Source organism: Vicugna pacos, chromosome 12 (assembly GCF_048564905.1).
Source record: "Vicugna pacos chromosome 12, VicPac4, whole genome shotgun sequence".
NCBI lineage: Eukaryota > Metazoa > Chordata > Mammalia > Artiodactyla > Camelidae > Vicugna > Vicugna pacos.
The window spans coordinates 53506669-53523884 of record NC_132998.1 but is presented as its reverse complement, the minus strand read 5'-3'; the positions used below and the strand labels follow the sequence as shown (position 1 = coordinate 53523884).

Sequence of the window (17216 nt, the reverse complement as noted above, 5' to 3'; positions counted from 1 at the left end):
GTGGTTTAAAAAATGCATATGCGGAAAGAAAGGAGGTAAATCTTAATTTTGATTTTACCAGCTGTTTAGGGGCTGCTTTAGAGTAACTTAAAGATGTGTGCCCTCTAACGCTCCTCAAATCATCCCCTATCAGAAGGCGACGTCAAGGGTTTGCCATCTTTGTGACGGAATCATATAATCTTCAGCCACAGGACCAAAATTCCTACCCAGCTCAAGCAGTGTTTCTCAGTAGGGATGCCAGTGATGTAGGACACTTAGCATCCTTGGTGTAGTAGAGGTTTCCAAGAAACAGAACCAATAGGATGTGTGTATATACATGTGTACATCTACATGTATGTAGAAAGAGACGTATAAGGAATTGATTCATGCAGTTATAACGGTTGGCAAGTCCCAAGATTTGGAGGCTGAGCTGGCAGCCTGGAGACCCAGGAGGGATGATGGTGCAGTTCCAGGCTCGAGTCCACAGGCCTGAGAACCAGGAGAGCTGAGAGATCTTAAGGCTGACAGGCTTGAGACCCCGGAAGAGCTGATGTTTCAGTTTGAGTCTGAAGGCAGGAAGAATTTTCTCTTACTCCGTGGGGATGAGCCTTTTTGTTCTATTCAGGCCTTCGGCTGAGGCCCACCCACAGTGTGGAGGGCAGTCTGCTTTTCTCAGCTTACCAGTTCACATGTTAGTCTCACCCAGAAACATCTTCACAGAAACATCCAGAATGTTTGACTAAAATATCTGGGCACCCGTGGCCCAGTCAAGTTGATACACAAAATGAACCATCACACTTGAGTTTGCCCAGAAAATTCTAGTAATACTCCCTCATCATTTTGACAACTTTTAAATATGTCTGGGTGGGAGGAGGGGATAGTATTTCCTTGGTTAAGAACCACCGCCATAGGATGCCTCCTTTAGGTTATAAGGCCTTTAGCCTTTAGCCTTAAGAAGTTCCATATCAAAAGCATTGTGTTACTAGAATGACTGATGTCTCACCAGTTTACCAGTATTTTCTTTTTTTCCCCTAAAATTTTGTCCTTAAATAGTTTAATGGGAAAAAAAGTTTTTTGGGCGAAAAATTTCTTCACCGTTGTTTTTTTTTTTTTTGTATATGCAGCATCTTTTTCTGTTTTAGGTATGGGTATTTACATAGTTGCAATCCTAATATATTTTGTACTTTTTCTTTAAATAACATCTTTTCATGTTACTACACAGTCAGTGTAATGATAATAATAATCTATCAAGTGTATATTCCATGGTTTTTATCATTACAAGTAGTGCTGCCGTGGGCGTCTTCAGACGTGGGCTTTCCGTGCCCCTCTGCTCCACACCCCTTTGCGCTCTCCTCTTTTTGGGGATCATTTTCCTTCATGAACATTTAAAAGCTCTTTGTTTAGTTAGCTGGTTATCGGAGGTGAGAGGAAGGTGAAGGCAAGCGTAGCAGTAGTGGGCAGTTACAGTTCTGGCACAGGAGCTGTGTAACGTGCCACATTTGTCTATGTAGGGGGGATGCAGAAACATAAGACTTTTCCTCCAGTCATATCTGGCTAGAAGAAAACAGTGTAATGATACATGGATAGTAGATAAGAAAGCAAGTTGATTTTTAGCCCCACTTAGCTCCTCCCCTCGGCACTTAAATGGACGTTCTGTTACATGATGTAGGAGGAAGACAAGCTTTTCCCATTCCAGCAGGACGTGAAGTACCAGAAATGCAGTGAATGAAAAAGTCATCTAAAAGACAAAAGTTTTTGGGTCCCTAACTTACCTCTAACCTAACGATGACTAATACCCTTAACTGTGTATACTTTCTGGGAAGGAAACTACATTGATTACAGATGCTTTTAGTAATGAAGAAAGTTGTACCCAAACCAGTTACTTAAGAATTTAGAAAAAAGTGCGGGAAGTTTTTCTGTGGTCTCAATTGTGCCTTCGTGATCTCAGTTTACCATTGTCTTACCAAAAGATGTTTTTACTTGCATTGTATGTGTATGTGTGTATAGTTTTTTAAGAGTTATGTATTATTCTGAATAAGCTCAGTTTGCACAATTTTGGTAAACTTAACATGTAAACTCAAATTAGAATTTATTATGTATGATGATTAATCTTGAATATAATTATCCTTCAGCAAAGTTGAGTCCTAAAAGTTATCAAATACTTAGCAAGACTCAAAAGTTTTATATATGTGTGTGTGTATATATATATATTTTCTTGTAGCATTTTAGATTTTGAGATAATATACAATGAAGTCTGTTGAAAGAATGCTTTACAAAGTAGTCTACATTTAACATGGAAAAAAAAAAGATGCAGTCTTAAGATATTTTTATATTTTTTCAGCCAGTTTTAGTAAGTATCCATGATACACTTAGTTTTCTCTCAATGGTGCTGTAAGGCACGTGGAGTACAAATTATTATTTTATCTGTGAAGAAAATGAGGCATAATTAGAGTAAGAAACTACGCTGGGGCCCAGATTCATGACCTCGATCTTGCGTTAAGTACTGTGAATGTCATAAATGGCACTTCCGTTTGTCTCAAGCTACGGAGAGAAATTTGAACATGGACCTTCATTACGGTAAAGATACCTGATGTTTCGTGAGCATTCCCTATGTATTAGGCACTGTTCTAAGAGCATATGTATGTGCTTGGTTATAAATGGTACACATCCACGAACACACATTGCAATGTTTCGCATACATTACAAAACATAAAAGTTTTAAAAGGAGTGAGATAATAAAAGTGCTTAAATTTCTTTATAATAGTACAGAAATATTTTATTCTTACTAAGACATATATATGTATGTATATGTATTTCATGAGAGGAGTGTGATTGAATATGTTACCTTGTTTTTGAAATCTTGTTTTAAATTTATGATTCAGATGAAGGTCTGGTCTAAATCCCATTTTTAAAATTTAGATGTAATGCTGCTGATAACTCACTGATCCGAAAGGAACAAGTACTTCTTTTCCTGTGATAAATCACTGTACTGAATTTCTAGTCATATTGCCAGTTATGAGGTTTTTCCAGAACATTCTCTAGTGAATTTCTGTCTTCTCTAATACCAACACATTGCTTTTGAAAATGAATCAGAAGATGTTGAATAAAAATCATTTTTTAAAGACACGAACAAACAAAAGAAAACCCTTCATTTGAATCACTGCTAACCAGATAGGAGAAAAATTCTGTTTTCAGGGTTTGTAAGTACATAGACGTGAATGTTTGCAGAGCTCAGGGGTCTGCCTACTGCAGCCTGCAGGGCGGAGCTGGCCTGTATCTGCTTTCGTACAGCCTAGTGAGCCAAGATTGGTTTTTACATTTCCAAGTGGTAAGAGGGGGAAAAATATCAAAAGAACTGTTTTGTGACACATGTAAACTGTCTTCAGCTCATGTCTCAGGGCGCCTGCTTTTTTGTGGGAGCGGCTGCCTCGCTGGGGTGCGGTCTGTGGCTGCTCCTACCCCAGCAGCAGGCGGGCCAGCTGCGCCGGAGAACCCGTGGCTCACAGAGCCCGAACCACTTACTCCCTGGCCTCTTTAGAAAGTTTACTGACCGCTGGTGTAGATGATGTTTATGTTTTTCAGTTTCAGGTGACAGAGTGATAGAAAAGTTTTCAGACTTTATTTGAATATACCTTTTGATGTCTTTTGTCAATTTGCAAAATCCTATGGAGTATCAGATACTGCTGCTGCCTCATTCTAGCTCTTTTCTTTCCTTTTGGGACTCCAGTTACACGTATGTCATCCCTTGTCACTGTGTCCCTCGTGTATCTCTAGTGGGGAAGGGTCACCCCAAATCCCAGCCCCCTTTCCTGGCTTCCACCTGTTCTCCTGGATCTTGGTCTTCCGATTCTTCACTATTTTGTTAGCTCTCTATTGCCTTCAAACACTTTTAAAAAAAGATACGTCCAGCTTTTAAACATTATTCTCCATAAAAAGTTTGTTCCAAGTTGTACTAGTTCACTATTAAGGAAAGCAGAATCCATTTCCAAACATTTGAACAAATATCCCCTCCATAGCACAAGTTACTTCTGCATTTATAGTTAAAATGGAACTTGTCTTGAAGGGTCAGATTAGATACGTTTATTATTTTGAATATATTTGTCAAATACTGCTTTATTGACAGCCATTTAATACAGAAAAATTCAGCAAATCTGAAACATTTGTCACTTTTAGAAGAAAAATGCTCACCTCATTATTAAATTGGATAACGCTTACAGACTTTGACATAAGAAAACCAGCATAATTGAGCGTGGAATATTCTCAGAGTTAATCTCATCTTATTGGAAAGCATTGACAGGAGAGCTCTTACTTTAATATAATCTGTAGTTTCACATTCATGGGCACATACAAACTGCAGTTCATTACAGTACTCTAAGAGCAAACGGACAGCGGGAGAGCCACCATGCAGAACTTCCACCCTCCACCGAGCCGTCGGCAGACCTGGTGAGGGTGCCAGTGTCAAACCAGTAAATCTCTTTGAAGCTGATTTCCTTCCTTCCTCCTTCCCTAACTCCCTTCCTTCCCATGAACTGGAAACTGAAGTTCTAGAATGTATGTTCTTACATCCCAGGGGATTATCTCGAGCAATCTATAGGCAGTTGTAGTTCCTCCTTAATCTTTATAGGGACTATTCCATACAGCAGAGTAATTTTTTTTAAAATATAAGTAAGATCATGTCACTCTCTTCCTTAGAAAACCATGAAGCTTCATGTTGGGCTTAGAACAAAATCTAGAACTTGTACTCAGATATTTTTATCAGACTATTAGAACATAATCAGAACGTAAGCTCCTTAAGAGCGATGGCCTGGTCTCTTTTCCCAGTGTACTACCAGCGCCTGGAGCAGCACCTCATGAAGAGATGTCATGAATAATGTTTGATGCATAAAGGGAAATTAAATACCTAGAGTTTTTTGTATTTATGGTACTAAAAATTAAGGTCTTATTAAAGGAGAAACTCTGATTTCCCTTTTTAGATTGCTCTGCACAAAATCATCATATCATTTTGTGCATTTTTTTATTGGAAACTCTAAGGCTTCTCCGCTGTCATTCCTATAAACTGCAACATTATTGGTGTGTTAATATTTTTACCTGTCCCTTTTGTATGTCTTTGCTGTGAGTAAAAAGATGAATATGTATATATATATATATAGTGATAAAATTATAAAAACCTAAGTATAAAAAAGTTCTGTTTGACATGAGGGTCATGTGTTTTCCTTCATCGCACTTACAGTCGTTACAGTAGCATTGATCAGAGCGATCAGACTCAGCTTGGCTGCCTCAGTGGTACAAGGTACTAAAAGAAGGTACCTATTCCTCATTCCTGTCAGTTGGTCTGTCTAATGACAATTGCTGTTGCAGTAGTTGACATTGAAGATTTAATTTTAGGCAAAACTTTGTTGGTCTATCTTTGCCTCATTCAAGAACACCCGTTGAAAGATTTTTTGAAAACAAACACTAAATACTTTGTTTCCAGAATTTGAGATGTTCACTTTTTCAGGAAGCTCATAAGATGGTGAGAGAAGCAAATGTCAAGCAGGCAACAGCAGAAAAACAGCTAAAAGAAGCACAAGGAAAAGTAAGTTTTTGCTGCTTATAATAGTATAAAATGTAACGAAGTGAGTGATTACTGTCTTAAATATACCTTGTATCGGACTTGGTCTGATTGTAAAAGTAGTGCTTATTGTAGAAAATTTTTAAAACTCCAGGAAACTATAAAGAAGAAAGTAGCTACCACAGAGACTTAATTAATAGTGAGCATCTGGTGTCCATTTATATTAGAAGCAAATGATTTAAAGTCTTGTGAATTACATGTATTATCAAAAGGATTATATAATCACATTTTAAAGTTAATATTTATTATTTCACTTAAAGAAGCTACCAAAATGTTACTAGAATTTACTATTTTAGATAGGAACTGCAACTAATCATAAACTATTTTTTAATACATTTTGAAGATTTTGAAAATTGACATGAGTGAAATGTTAGACATTTGGGCAATTTTTAAAATTTCATTTGACATTGTGAATAGCAGCTCAGTCCAAACCATATGGAAACATCAGAAACTTGGTTTTACTTTCCTTTTATTACTCCACAGGAAATACAAATTAAACTTATATTTCATCTTTTTGGAAGGAAAGTGTTTTGACCAGACTGCTAACATTTAGCTGCATCTGTCATGAAGCGTACTTGGTTTATGCGACTGTGTTGATTTCTTTTCAAGATTGATGTCCTTCAAGCCGAAGTAGCTGCATTGAAGACGCTTGTATTGTCCACTTCTCCAACATCACCTACGCAGGAGCCTCTGCCGGGCGGAAAGGCACACTTTAAAAAGGGGCATACGAGGAATAAAAGTACGAGCAGCGCCATGAGTGGCAGCCACCAGGACCTCAGTGTGATTCAGCCAATTGTAAAGGACTGCAAAGAGGTAACTCGTCCAGGACTGTCCCCTCTGACTCTGTTGATACTTATTCTCATCACTGAGGTGTCGGTAATGATTTTTGTCAGCAAAAGTTTTAGTGCAAATTATGCAGTATTAAGATGGGGGAGGCTTTATCTAGAGCTGGCTGCTTTCAGGGCTGCCTCTGTTCACTTCTCTACCTGGCTGACCTTGGAGGACCTGCTGGAAACTTGGTAAGTTTCTTAATCTCGCTATTGCCTTTAGGGAGCTAACTGTCATGTGTTGTATAAAGGAGAGTGGGTAGCTTTAATGATCTGGCTGGTCACAATTTGTTGCTAGAGTGTTCTAGTGAAATAGGAATATAAGAAATGCATGAAAATAAGGTGATTTTCTTGAAGAATGGCACATTGCTTTTACTTAAATTCTGGGAGAAGCAGAATTTTTTATCAGTAAGGTAGTCCTAGAATTTGCATAGTTAAGCAACAACAACAAATGGAACTAATGGTAGCCATATCATTTTAAAAGATACGTTATGAAGATAACATCATATGGAAGTATTTTGAACTGTTTTAAGTAAGACTTGAATAACTGTAAAATATTTATTTTACTTATATGTGATGAGGAAACACTTCCAAGGGGATTGATCAGAAGAAATTCACGGAAAAGTCCTATCCCATTTTTTCTGAAAAGCTGTATTTTACCTTGTCAAAGTCAGGTCCATCATTAATCTTTAAGAAGCTGTGTGTGCCTATTCAGATTTTTGCATGGAAGCCAGGAGTTTATTAAATTGAATGACCAAGGCTGTTACTTGTTTTAAAGAATTGCATTTTGTTTAGTTATTAATAATAAAAAAAAAAGATGCCAGTGAGAGAGAAGTTCAATACTTGATCAAATCTGAATGTAACAAAACCTAAAATTCACATTGGTTTCTGTTAAATGTTTGAGAAACTTTTAAGGCATAACTTTAGTTCTAATTTCTTTTGATTTAGATAACATTATAAATTGCTTGGTAAAACTTTTATTTTTGCTGTGGTTTCTCAGTGTGTATAATTATGTACTTTTTTCCCCTTTTGTTTACACTAAGAAAATTTGAATGTTTTCTCATGGAAAATTTTAAAGTTTTGTTTTTAGTTTATGAAATTTCTTAAAATATGAATAGGCAGCATGTAACTTCAACATAATAACTTTCTGCTTTCCAGATATATCTTTTATTCTAATGTTTTGTGAAAAACTTGTCAAAATGTTTCATTAGACAAACGAAACATACATTTTACCTGTGTAAGTCTTAGAGAAAGATAAAACAATTGGGAAAAAAGTGAAAATGTCCATGTTTCTGGAGAAAATATGATGGGGGCATCCTGTCATGACATTTACAACACGTCTTCTGAAAGCGTTTAGAACACGTGTGCACGCACACACAGGCGAGACTTGGAGATCAAGTCACTCAGATGTGAACTTCGGTTGGTTTCTTGCTCTGTAACTTTGGTCAAGTTGTTTTATTTCTCTGAACCCTAGTTTCCTTATCTGTAAATGGAGATTATAATATTTATCTGCTCAGCTTTGAGGATTAAATGTTTATGAAGTGCTTACGGTAGTTCCTGATGCAGAGTCAGCTCTTAATAAATCATTTAAATTACTGCCTTTAAACGAGACTCTTTACTTAAAGCACTGCTTATCTGCTTTGGGGTTAAATCCATTAAAGAGTAGATTTTACAAAGAAAATGAATTTGAAAATGTAAGTATTACTCATCTGCTAATATTTTTACCCTTTTGCCTTTAGCTTTGACTCAAGGAATTTACGGATTGGGATGAAAACAATTCACAATGAGAGTGCTATTGTACACCGTAAAGCAAAGTGTTAGGAAAACTCAGATACAGTCAGGCTTCTGTTACGTTCACATAGACGACCTGCACGCTTGGTCGAGCTGTCCTGGAGGCCGTGGCCGCAGTCAGTGCTCCATTTACAGTGTGTCCAATGCTTCTGGACAAGAGTGACTGAGAGCTGCAGGAGGATGAGGGACCCTGCTCTGTGTTTCGGTGGCTGGGGATGGGTGCAGCCTGTGTGTTGACAGCTAGTAGTTAGCTGGGCTGAGGGAATCTGTAGAGAAGAAAACTTGGGGAAAATTTATTAAAGTTGGGGGAGGTGGGGAAGAGGAGGGACAACTGGAAGAGTGAATAAGAAGGCAGATGCCAGCCTGGGTTATTGTTGATAATTCAGATGGTAAATAATGGATGTTGAGATGCCAAAAAAAAATTAAATAAATGTTATATTTTAAGACAGTCAATTTAGGAGGCTGTTTGCTGCTTTTTAGTCTTGCTGCTTATGTACAGTAAACATTTTGAAAATTCTTTTGGAAATGCCTTCAGGTAATAGCAGAACAATTAGTGTTATTTCTGGCCCCAAACTAGGTTTCACAATTTAGTCAGTCTCCATTTATTCAGACACTTTATTTAATTAACTTGGCCACACAATACTTTTTGATTATTTTCAGAAGACTTGTCATTTTTTATACTCAGAACAGTGTGCACATGTGTCTTAAGAAGAGCTCCAGCAATTTTTTGGTGGGGTGGAGAGTGTTAGCATCCTTGGACACCACAGCGGTACACTGAAAAGAGCTAATTAGTCATTTGGGAGTTTGGACTGTTTTACAAAGAAAAATTGCTGCCATATGTTATAACTAAGAATGGCTGAATTATTATTTTAAATAAAGAATATTTCTTTTTCAGTAGTGTTTCAATTAGGTTTTGGTTTTATGAAGTGATTTTATGTTTGTACTTTTTAAAAAGTTATGTTTTCTTTTGATTTGTCAGGCTGACTTATCTCTGTATAATGAATTCAGATCTTGGAAGGATGAGCCCACAATGGACAGAACATGTCCTTTCTTAGACAAAATCTATCAGGAAGATATCTTTCCGTGTTTAACCTTCTCAAAAAGTGAGGTAATTAAAAAAAATTTGATAGAAATGCATTAAGTTGTTTCCATACCTTTACTAAATCAGTTACATATTTTAATATCTCTTACTTAAATAAGATGTTACAATCTGTCATAGTTTACCATTTTCTCCATTCCATGTTAGGATCATAATAATTTCTTGCCATTCCCTCCCTGAACCTCTTTCCTTATTTGAACAGAAGATCACTCACACTGCAGTGTGTACTGCGTTGGAGTGAAGTGTTGAACAAGCATGAGGGTGGGGCCTCTTTCTTCTTAGTCCCGGGTGGGTGAAGGGGAAGTCCTGTGTGCTCTGAGGTGTTGGGCAGTGATTAAAAAAAAAAAAGTCATATTTAGTTTTTCATCTTTAAAACAGGGGGAAAAAAGTCTTCCTTGCCTCTGTGTCACAGGGTTGTTATTAAGAAGATAAAATTAAGTGAATTGTCGATATAAAAACTTAAAAAAAAGTACTACAAGGCACTATACAAATGGAAGGTCATAGTTTTAATCTTCTTGCACGTGGAAGGTTTGTCTGCAAATACCCTGTTTAGGAAAGCTGATCCTAAGAGTCTTACATTACGTCTTTAGGGGATTTAATGGTAGCATTACTTGTAAGGAGAAGTTAGGACGAACAGGAAAATGCTCTTGGTGTGGGAGCACGTCAGCCCTCGTGGCCGTGGACCTGGCTGTGGGTAGGCTGCTCCCGTGAGCCGTCTTGCCAGAGTGAAGTCTGCCTGTTCCATCAGTCGTTGCCCTCTCCGCCTGGAAATGTGACGCTTGATAATTCAGTTAATGCTTTTGTAGATGCTTGTGCACATGAATACAAGGCCAGAAAATATGTAGCTACAATTAGCATAAACTTTTGTATTCTGAACGATCAGTATTAAAAATAATGCGTAAGTTAAGCAAAATAAAGCATTAGGATATTCGTTTTGAAGTGATATCAACAGTGGATGTAGGTTGTGGGTAGGGAGTGGTCTGGAATTAATACCTTTAATCCCCTTCCAGATAATGAGAAGTTACTGAGCTATAACTGAATTGCCTTCCATAACAATATTTGAATTATAAAGATATTCAAACCAAGATTATATGGTTCCTTTTTTGTTGGCTGAGGCAAGCCTTGTGTAACTTGGGGAAAAATAATTTTTAAAATCAGTTTACTATAGAATAGAATTTTTATATTTTTCTGCCAGCATAGCATCTAATCCTTTTTTTTTTTTTTTTCCAGTTGGCTTCAGCTGTTCTGGAGGCTGTGGAAAACAACACTCTAAGCATCGAACCAGTGGGCTTACAACCTGTTCGATTTGTGAAGGCATCTGCAGTTGAATGTGGAGGACCAAAGTATGTTTTCAAAACCATACCTTGTTTAAAAAATTTTTATGTGTTGCAGTTATTTAATTTTTTCTAGTTTTAAATGTGGGTAAATTTCTTGTCAGGGTCCGTGCAGCCCAAAGACCAGTCCCCAGGCAGCGTGGGGATTTCAAATTCAGCATCAGTGGGGAGCCCTTTTCATTACAAACATACACATAAATGTTAGGGATCCAGGTAGACCAGGTGCTAGAAACTGTTTTTAAAACCACGTGTTGTAATTTGTTAGTCAATTATGAAGTGTCTTTAGTGGGTCATAAGCAAAATTTTTGTTTGTTTTATGTATACGTATAGCTGTGTGTTCTGGGTCTTTGTGTAAAGTATTCCTTCCCAAGGGTTGTCATCAAAAATAGTCTGAGAAGACGGTGAATTAGAGCCGATCTTAGCAAGTGTGAAAACAGGGTCCCCACAAGACTTGGTTGTTCCTCTCCTTTCATACTCTCACTATAAACTTTCCAACTTTGGTAAATGAACAGTTCTGTCTTCCGTGTGTGAGAGAGATTTGGCAAATGTAAGCCTTCAGAGGTGACGGCCACATTTCATAGCAAGGCAGGCATTTTTCCAGCCAGTATTGGGAGGAGGAAAGACTGAAACCAACAGTACATAAAACCTTTGGCACAGCTGTTTAAAAAGTGACTTGGAACGGTTTTGAGGAAGCCGTGTGTTTTGGTGGCTGAGAACTAGATCAGCGGAGAGCCCAGGAGAGCTCAGAGCAAGCAACAGTTGACTCCCATCAGGGCCACTGGGAAGGCAGAAGAGGAAACGGCTGGTTGAGATTAATCGTGAGGTCTGTCAAAGCCAGACGTCGGAGTTGTGTGGTCCTTCCTGCTTCCTGTCGGGCACGTTACGCTCTCAGCAGGAACACACAGTGCTGGTTTAGCAGCCGTTTGTGGAGGGTGCTCAGTCCTGTGTTTGCTCTGTGAGCCACACACGCACCAGAGCAGTGTCCTGTTTTACACCCCTTGTGCCACACCTGTGCCCCTGAATTTTGGGGAAGGGATTCACATTTCTCAATTCTGACCTTCAGCAGATGCCTGGGTGTTCTTGCCCTGGTCAGTAGTGATGGCAGTTTTTGTACTTTTCAGTCCTGTGTTATACTTCATTTTAAATTCAGCAGGTTTTACTGTAGAGTTTTAAATTTGTGCTTGCATTATATATCACACCTGTTAAACGTGCAAACAACATCAAATGATAACAAATGAGGATCTCAGTTTAAGTAGATTTTTACAGTTTTTTAGTAAAACAGTTATACAGGTCAGGTTTAGGGAACAATTTATATAGTTAAGGATGTTGTTGTGCTTGTGGGAATGGGGCCAGGAGCCAAGGTGTTCGTAGTGCATATTGTGTGGGGAAAACTAAAGGAAGACATTGTCCTCTTCTGTGAAATGTGCCGTGTGGCCCCTTGACCAAGGCTCTCGTGGACGAGGTTATCAAGATAGTCACTAAATGAACGGCACAGTGCTCTGAGAATTTTGTGGAAGACGAGATCGTTCCACCGGTGATGATCAGGGACGGTTCTTGGAGGGGTTTGATTCGATCTGGGCTTTTGAAACACAGGTGAAACTGGGGAGATAGAGAACGGTCCGTATGACTGAAGGCCTGGGAGCAAGAAAGGTGTGTGTTCAGAGGATGCTGAGTGTGTTAGGAGGAAAGATGTGATCAGTCTTAGGAAAAAAAAATGAGATGATTAGACTTGGTTGAGGGAATGGTTAAATAAAAAGGAGTTAGAGATGATTGATTGTTGACATCCCTAAGTGAAAAGGACATCAAGGATTTAAAATCTTGGGACCAGAGCTGTTAAGAGATACTGAGGTCATGTAGCATGTTAAAAAAACAAAAAAACAGAACTGGAATTAGAGGAGGGTACAGCTGAGTAGTAGAGCATGTGCCTAGCATGCACAAGGTCCTGGGTTCAGTCCCCAGTACCTCCGTCGAAATAAATAAATACCTAATTACTTTCTCCCAGAACAAACAAACAAAAAACCATTGAAATTATAGTTAAGAAGACTTAGCGTTGAGTTCTAGCTCAAATAAAAATATATTGGCTTTAAAAATGAGATAACCTAAGCACTTTTCGATTATTTTAAAAGTTGATACTTAAAACCACTTTACCTGAGTCCTTTCAAAATTAGAAAAATGGTAGACAACCAGGTATGTGTCTGTTTGCAGAAGAGCAATGAAAAGGTGATTTTTATTAGTTTGATGGTAGTTTTTCCTCTTGTGTAAAGTATGCCTTAAAACAGCATAGTTCCAAGGACTTTACACGTGTGCCTTAAATTTCTTGATCACCCATCCTCCCCAAGCTGGTAGTTAGCGCTTTTAAGTACTATTACAGACCATTAGAGGAGTGTTCTAATAAAGGAACAATGAGGCAGAATCTCTTTGAAAAGGTAAGAATGACTTTGTCCTTTGAATGGCAACTTCCAAAATGATCCTCTTTTAAATACACATTCTCCATGTGTTTGCTTAAGACGGAGGCACATTGGTATCATATTTCTGGTGAGTATAGCTGAAAATTAATGTTGATTTAATATATTTTTATCATAATTCATAATGTCATGTAAAATGCTGTTGGCCACTCCACTTTACTTAGAGCTACACTGATTTTGCATTGACAAGGAGTGGTAGTTACATTCAGCCTAGCTTCTAGTGTAGAAAGGTGACACCTGGGCTGCTGGGAGTCCAGCCTGATAGACAAGTCAGCTTCATCCTGTTGAGCAGTGGGGTGACAGATGGCCTGTCACTTAACCAACAGGGTTGGTGCCAGGCATTTAAAGGTGAATAAAAGACGTTCCCTGCTCTCAAGAGGCTTTCAGCCTAATCCCAGCCAGAAAGCCCTGACACCAAATTTGAGATGTTGTAGTATGCAGATAGAAAGGGTGCTGTGTCTGCAAGCAGTGTGTGCTTTGTGTGACTAGGACTCAGTGTACGTGTAAGGTAGCTCATCCCTCTGTATTTACCCGGCCTAGGCACCACATTAAATGCATACACACCAACCTGCACACCAAAAATTGCCCCGTCCGCAGCTGTCACCCTGCAAGCTGTCAGTAACATGGTTTGAGACTTGAACAGTCATCTTTAAGTTTTCTCCAGCTGAGAGAGTACTTGAAGTCCTGTTGGAAAACTGAACCTGCCCTGCCGCTGATTACTCATTTGTAAATTTGCTCCAGGATAGGACATACATTAAACCTGGAGCTTCTATTTTTAGAACCATGGTTAATGCTGTGCCAGGAAGCTGATTCTAGAATGTAAGCCCCAAAGGGTGGGGACTTTGCCCTTCTCATCACTATCGCCTAGCCTCACAGAGTGCCTAGTACATAGTAAGTTTTCAAATATTTGTTGTCTTAATGAATATACAACTCGTCCAGAAGGTAGGGGCAGAATGCTTTTAATTTAAAAAAAAACTAAAATTTATCCTTATTTTACAGAAAATGTGCTCTCACAGGTCAGAGTAAGTCCTGTAAACACAGAATTAAATTAGGGGACTCAAGCAACTATTATTATATTTCTCCTTTTTGCAGATACAGGGTAAGTAACTTAACCACAGATTTTAATAAAGCTCACTTTGATACGAGACATTTGACTATTTTAACATTTTTTATTCTTTTTGACCTAGATCACTTCTGTATGTAACTTTTTCACATACATTCGATATATTCAGCAAGGACTCGTGAAACAGCAGGATGGTGAGTGTTCTTAATTCATTATAAAATACTTGCATGAAAGTCCAGTAAAAAGTATAGCACCTAGTAGAAATGCTTGAGTTAACTTTATTATTGGTACATTTATATTGGATCTCTTTTATAGGTCTAATAAAATGTGTGAAGAATTTGGAAACAAATGCCTCTTTTAAAACATGTTGTATTTAATCTTTATATTTGCCTCATTTTACTCTTAATTTTGAGTTTTAAGCAGGATCAGTTTTAACTTGTAAGGGATATGTGATAAATCAGATGGTAAATGTGAGACGAGTAAAAATCTCATTGAATTTACTCCTCAAGAAATAAAAATGAGCAAGCTCCAGAAGTGGTCAGATTTATTCTAATTAGTGGAACCCACAAGGAGCTAACAATACATTTTTTTCTGCATTTTCTGCTTTCGTATGTGAAATAATAAAGCAGTCAGGCGGGTAATTCTGAACAGAATAAAGATGCCTGTATTGTAAATCAGAAGTGTGCAGATGGTCTGTCCGGGAGAGTCAGCCTAGTGTTAAGTGCTGCAGTGTTTTCAACATAGACTTTCTTGGTTACTTACAGTTTTACAGCCAGATGTCTGAAATACCAGGCATAAAAACTAATATGGCCTGACAGCGCCAAAGCAGGGGTTTTGTTTTTTTTCTAGTACATATTGTTTAAAAACAGAAATAGCGGACACTGGGCTAGGGACAGGTCTGTGCAGGTTTTGTATTTGAAGTTGTGGGAAGTTTTCTTGTTTGTATTTTTTTCAGACACTGCAAATTTTCTTATACTTAAAAACAAATAGAGACCTACTGTCTTTGAGCCACGTAAACCTTAATCCTTCGGAAAAATTAGTCATGTTGATAAAAAAATTAGTTTTAGCTTTTTTCAGTCTCTGGGATGTTGAAAACAGTCACATTTGTTTAGAATCCCATTTAATTCAGTTTTAATGCCTAAGAGAATAGGGGTGAAACCTGTCATTAGTTAATGCTGAATTTCAAAAGGCTGCATCGCATAAAAGCAGTTTTACACTGCACAGTACTTTTTATGACTTTAATAAAATTGAAATCTTTTTGAATGTCTGTCGGTGGATAATATGACTTAAGATGGAGAACAGATGATTTGTGTTAAGTTGTCAAGTATATTCTTGTTAAAAAAAAGACATTTTTGTAGAGAAGAGTGAAAGGTTATCTGCTTTATGAAAATAGGGAGAACGTGTCATGAGTGATGGTGGGGCGGATGGCAGTAAAAGTGGAATGTTCTCTGGTTTCTCTTACTCTTTCACTTCACAGTGTTTGGTACACATTGTATACTGGGTGGGTTTGTAATAAATTATTATTAACTTTAAAATCTGTTTATTATCTGTGCCTTGTGCTGAAAAGGATTTAGGGCGGCTGAATCTAAAGCAGGCTTTCTCGGCCTCAGGACTGTGCTTAACATTTTAAGCTGGATAATGCTTCATTGTAGGAGGCTACCTTGTGCATTGGAGGCTGTTGAACAGCATCCCTCTGTTTTACTCAATAGACGCTGGTAATGAGAAATGCATCCAGACATTGCCAGACGCACACCTGGGGATGCAGTCTCCCTGACTGAGGACCACTGATCTAAATCAGTCTAATCTGATACGTCAGAGGAAGACCTTTTATTATCTGAAATGTAGTACCAACTTTTTCCCGTTTATAGAAGGGACTTAACAAAAGCAAAGATAATTGAAATTTACAGCTCATCCTCTGCATGTATTTTTATGTCTAATTGAGCCATACACAAAACCTTTCCCTGTTATTACAAAGAATGCTGCTAAGTTCTCTGGACTGTCTCTTGCTCCCCCCCCCCCATTTACTCTGTTAGTTTTAGTGAAGAGTGAAAGGGCCAATATGTAGCAAAGTTAGAGCAAGAAGTCCGTTAAGTCAGAAATAACTCTTGTGTAATCGAGCGCTGAGCACGGTCCCTCAGGTAGGCAGCAGCGTTGCCATTTGCTCAGGACACTGAGATGCCTGCTTCCTTTGGGCTAAACCAGTAGTCATTGATCTGTCTAACAAACTGCTGTGGAAAATCAGTAAATACTGCTTATTCATTGATAAAACTGGGATGCTCACAAATACAAGAAAACGTTAATGTGAAATAGTGATGGAATGTCTGTGTGTTAGGTACGTCATTAGGAAATGCCCTACTGGCATTTCAGCTAATCTTAAATTTTCAGTGAAAGAGATTAAAAATAATCAGGATGGCATTTTATGATTTATGTATTTCTCTTTTCTGTTTGTATAGTTGATCAGATGTTCTGGGAAGTGATGCAGTTGAGAAAAGAGATGTCATTGGCAAAGCTGGGATATTTCAAAGAAGAACTCTGATGCTCTGCCTGGGACCGTGCATGAACCTCCCTGAATACCTGGAAAACGGCTGGATATTTTTATGGTTACTTGATATTTATTTCCAAGGAGTGGGTCCAAGACTTCTTCCCTCTTTTGCAAATTACACTAAGAAGTACTGTGATTTCTTTTAAACTGACCTATGCTGTGTTTGCTTATTCTTTAGTAGAACACATTATAAAGAATTACAGGTGTACTAGTGATTGTAATTTATAGTTGCAAAAAAAGCTAAATAAATAAATGTTAGGTTGAGTGTGTTTTCGCTTTCTTTTCTAGCTCTGACATGGCATAAAGGGTCAGCTGAATGTATTGAATTGTAGTTTTCAAACTGCACAGCAGCCTTTGCGGGATGAGGAAGAAGGCTGAGTGGACAGGATCAGTTTCTGTCCCCCAGTAGAATGGCTCAATTTTTGTTTTGTATGTTTGGCTTCAGAAGATTTTCTTTAAAGAAAGATTTCTGCTTCTGAAAAGAAAGTTACTGTTTTAATCATTC

The 17216-nt window shown here is 38.0% G+C and overlaps 1 protein-coding gene across 5 annotated transcripts in view; it reads left to right on the top strand.

Annotated features, from left to right (window-relative positions):
* Positions 1-16975, top strand: part of RAB3IP (RAB3A interacting protein) — a 44129-nt gene extending 27154 nt beyond the window's left edge. For 4 of the 5 annotated variants that reach the window (XM_072973406.1, XM_072973405.1, XM_015247756.3 and 1 more), the window contains 7 exons: positions 5477-5554; positions 6200-6403; positions 9188-9316; positions 10538-10650; positions 14106-14205; positions 14294-14363; positions 16623-16975. In XM_072973406.1, the coding sequence (XP_072829507.1) occupies positions 5477-5554; positions 6200-6403; positions 9188-9316; positions 10538-10650; positions 14106-14205; positions 14294-14363; positions 16623-16705 (777 nt within the window). In that variant the 3' untranslated portion in view covers positions 16706-16975. Of the gene's footprint in view, positions 1-5476; positions 5555-6199; positions 6404-9187; positions 9317-10537; positions 10651-14105; positions 14206-14293; positions 14364-16622 lie in introns of those variants that run through there. The other variant, XM_072973407.1, reaches the window with a different exon arrangement.
* The last annotated feature ends 241 nt before the right edge of the window (positions 16976-17216 follow it).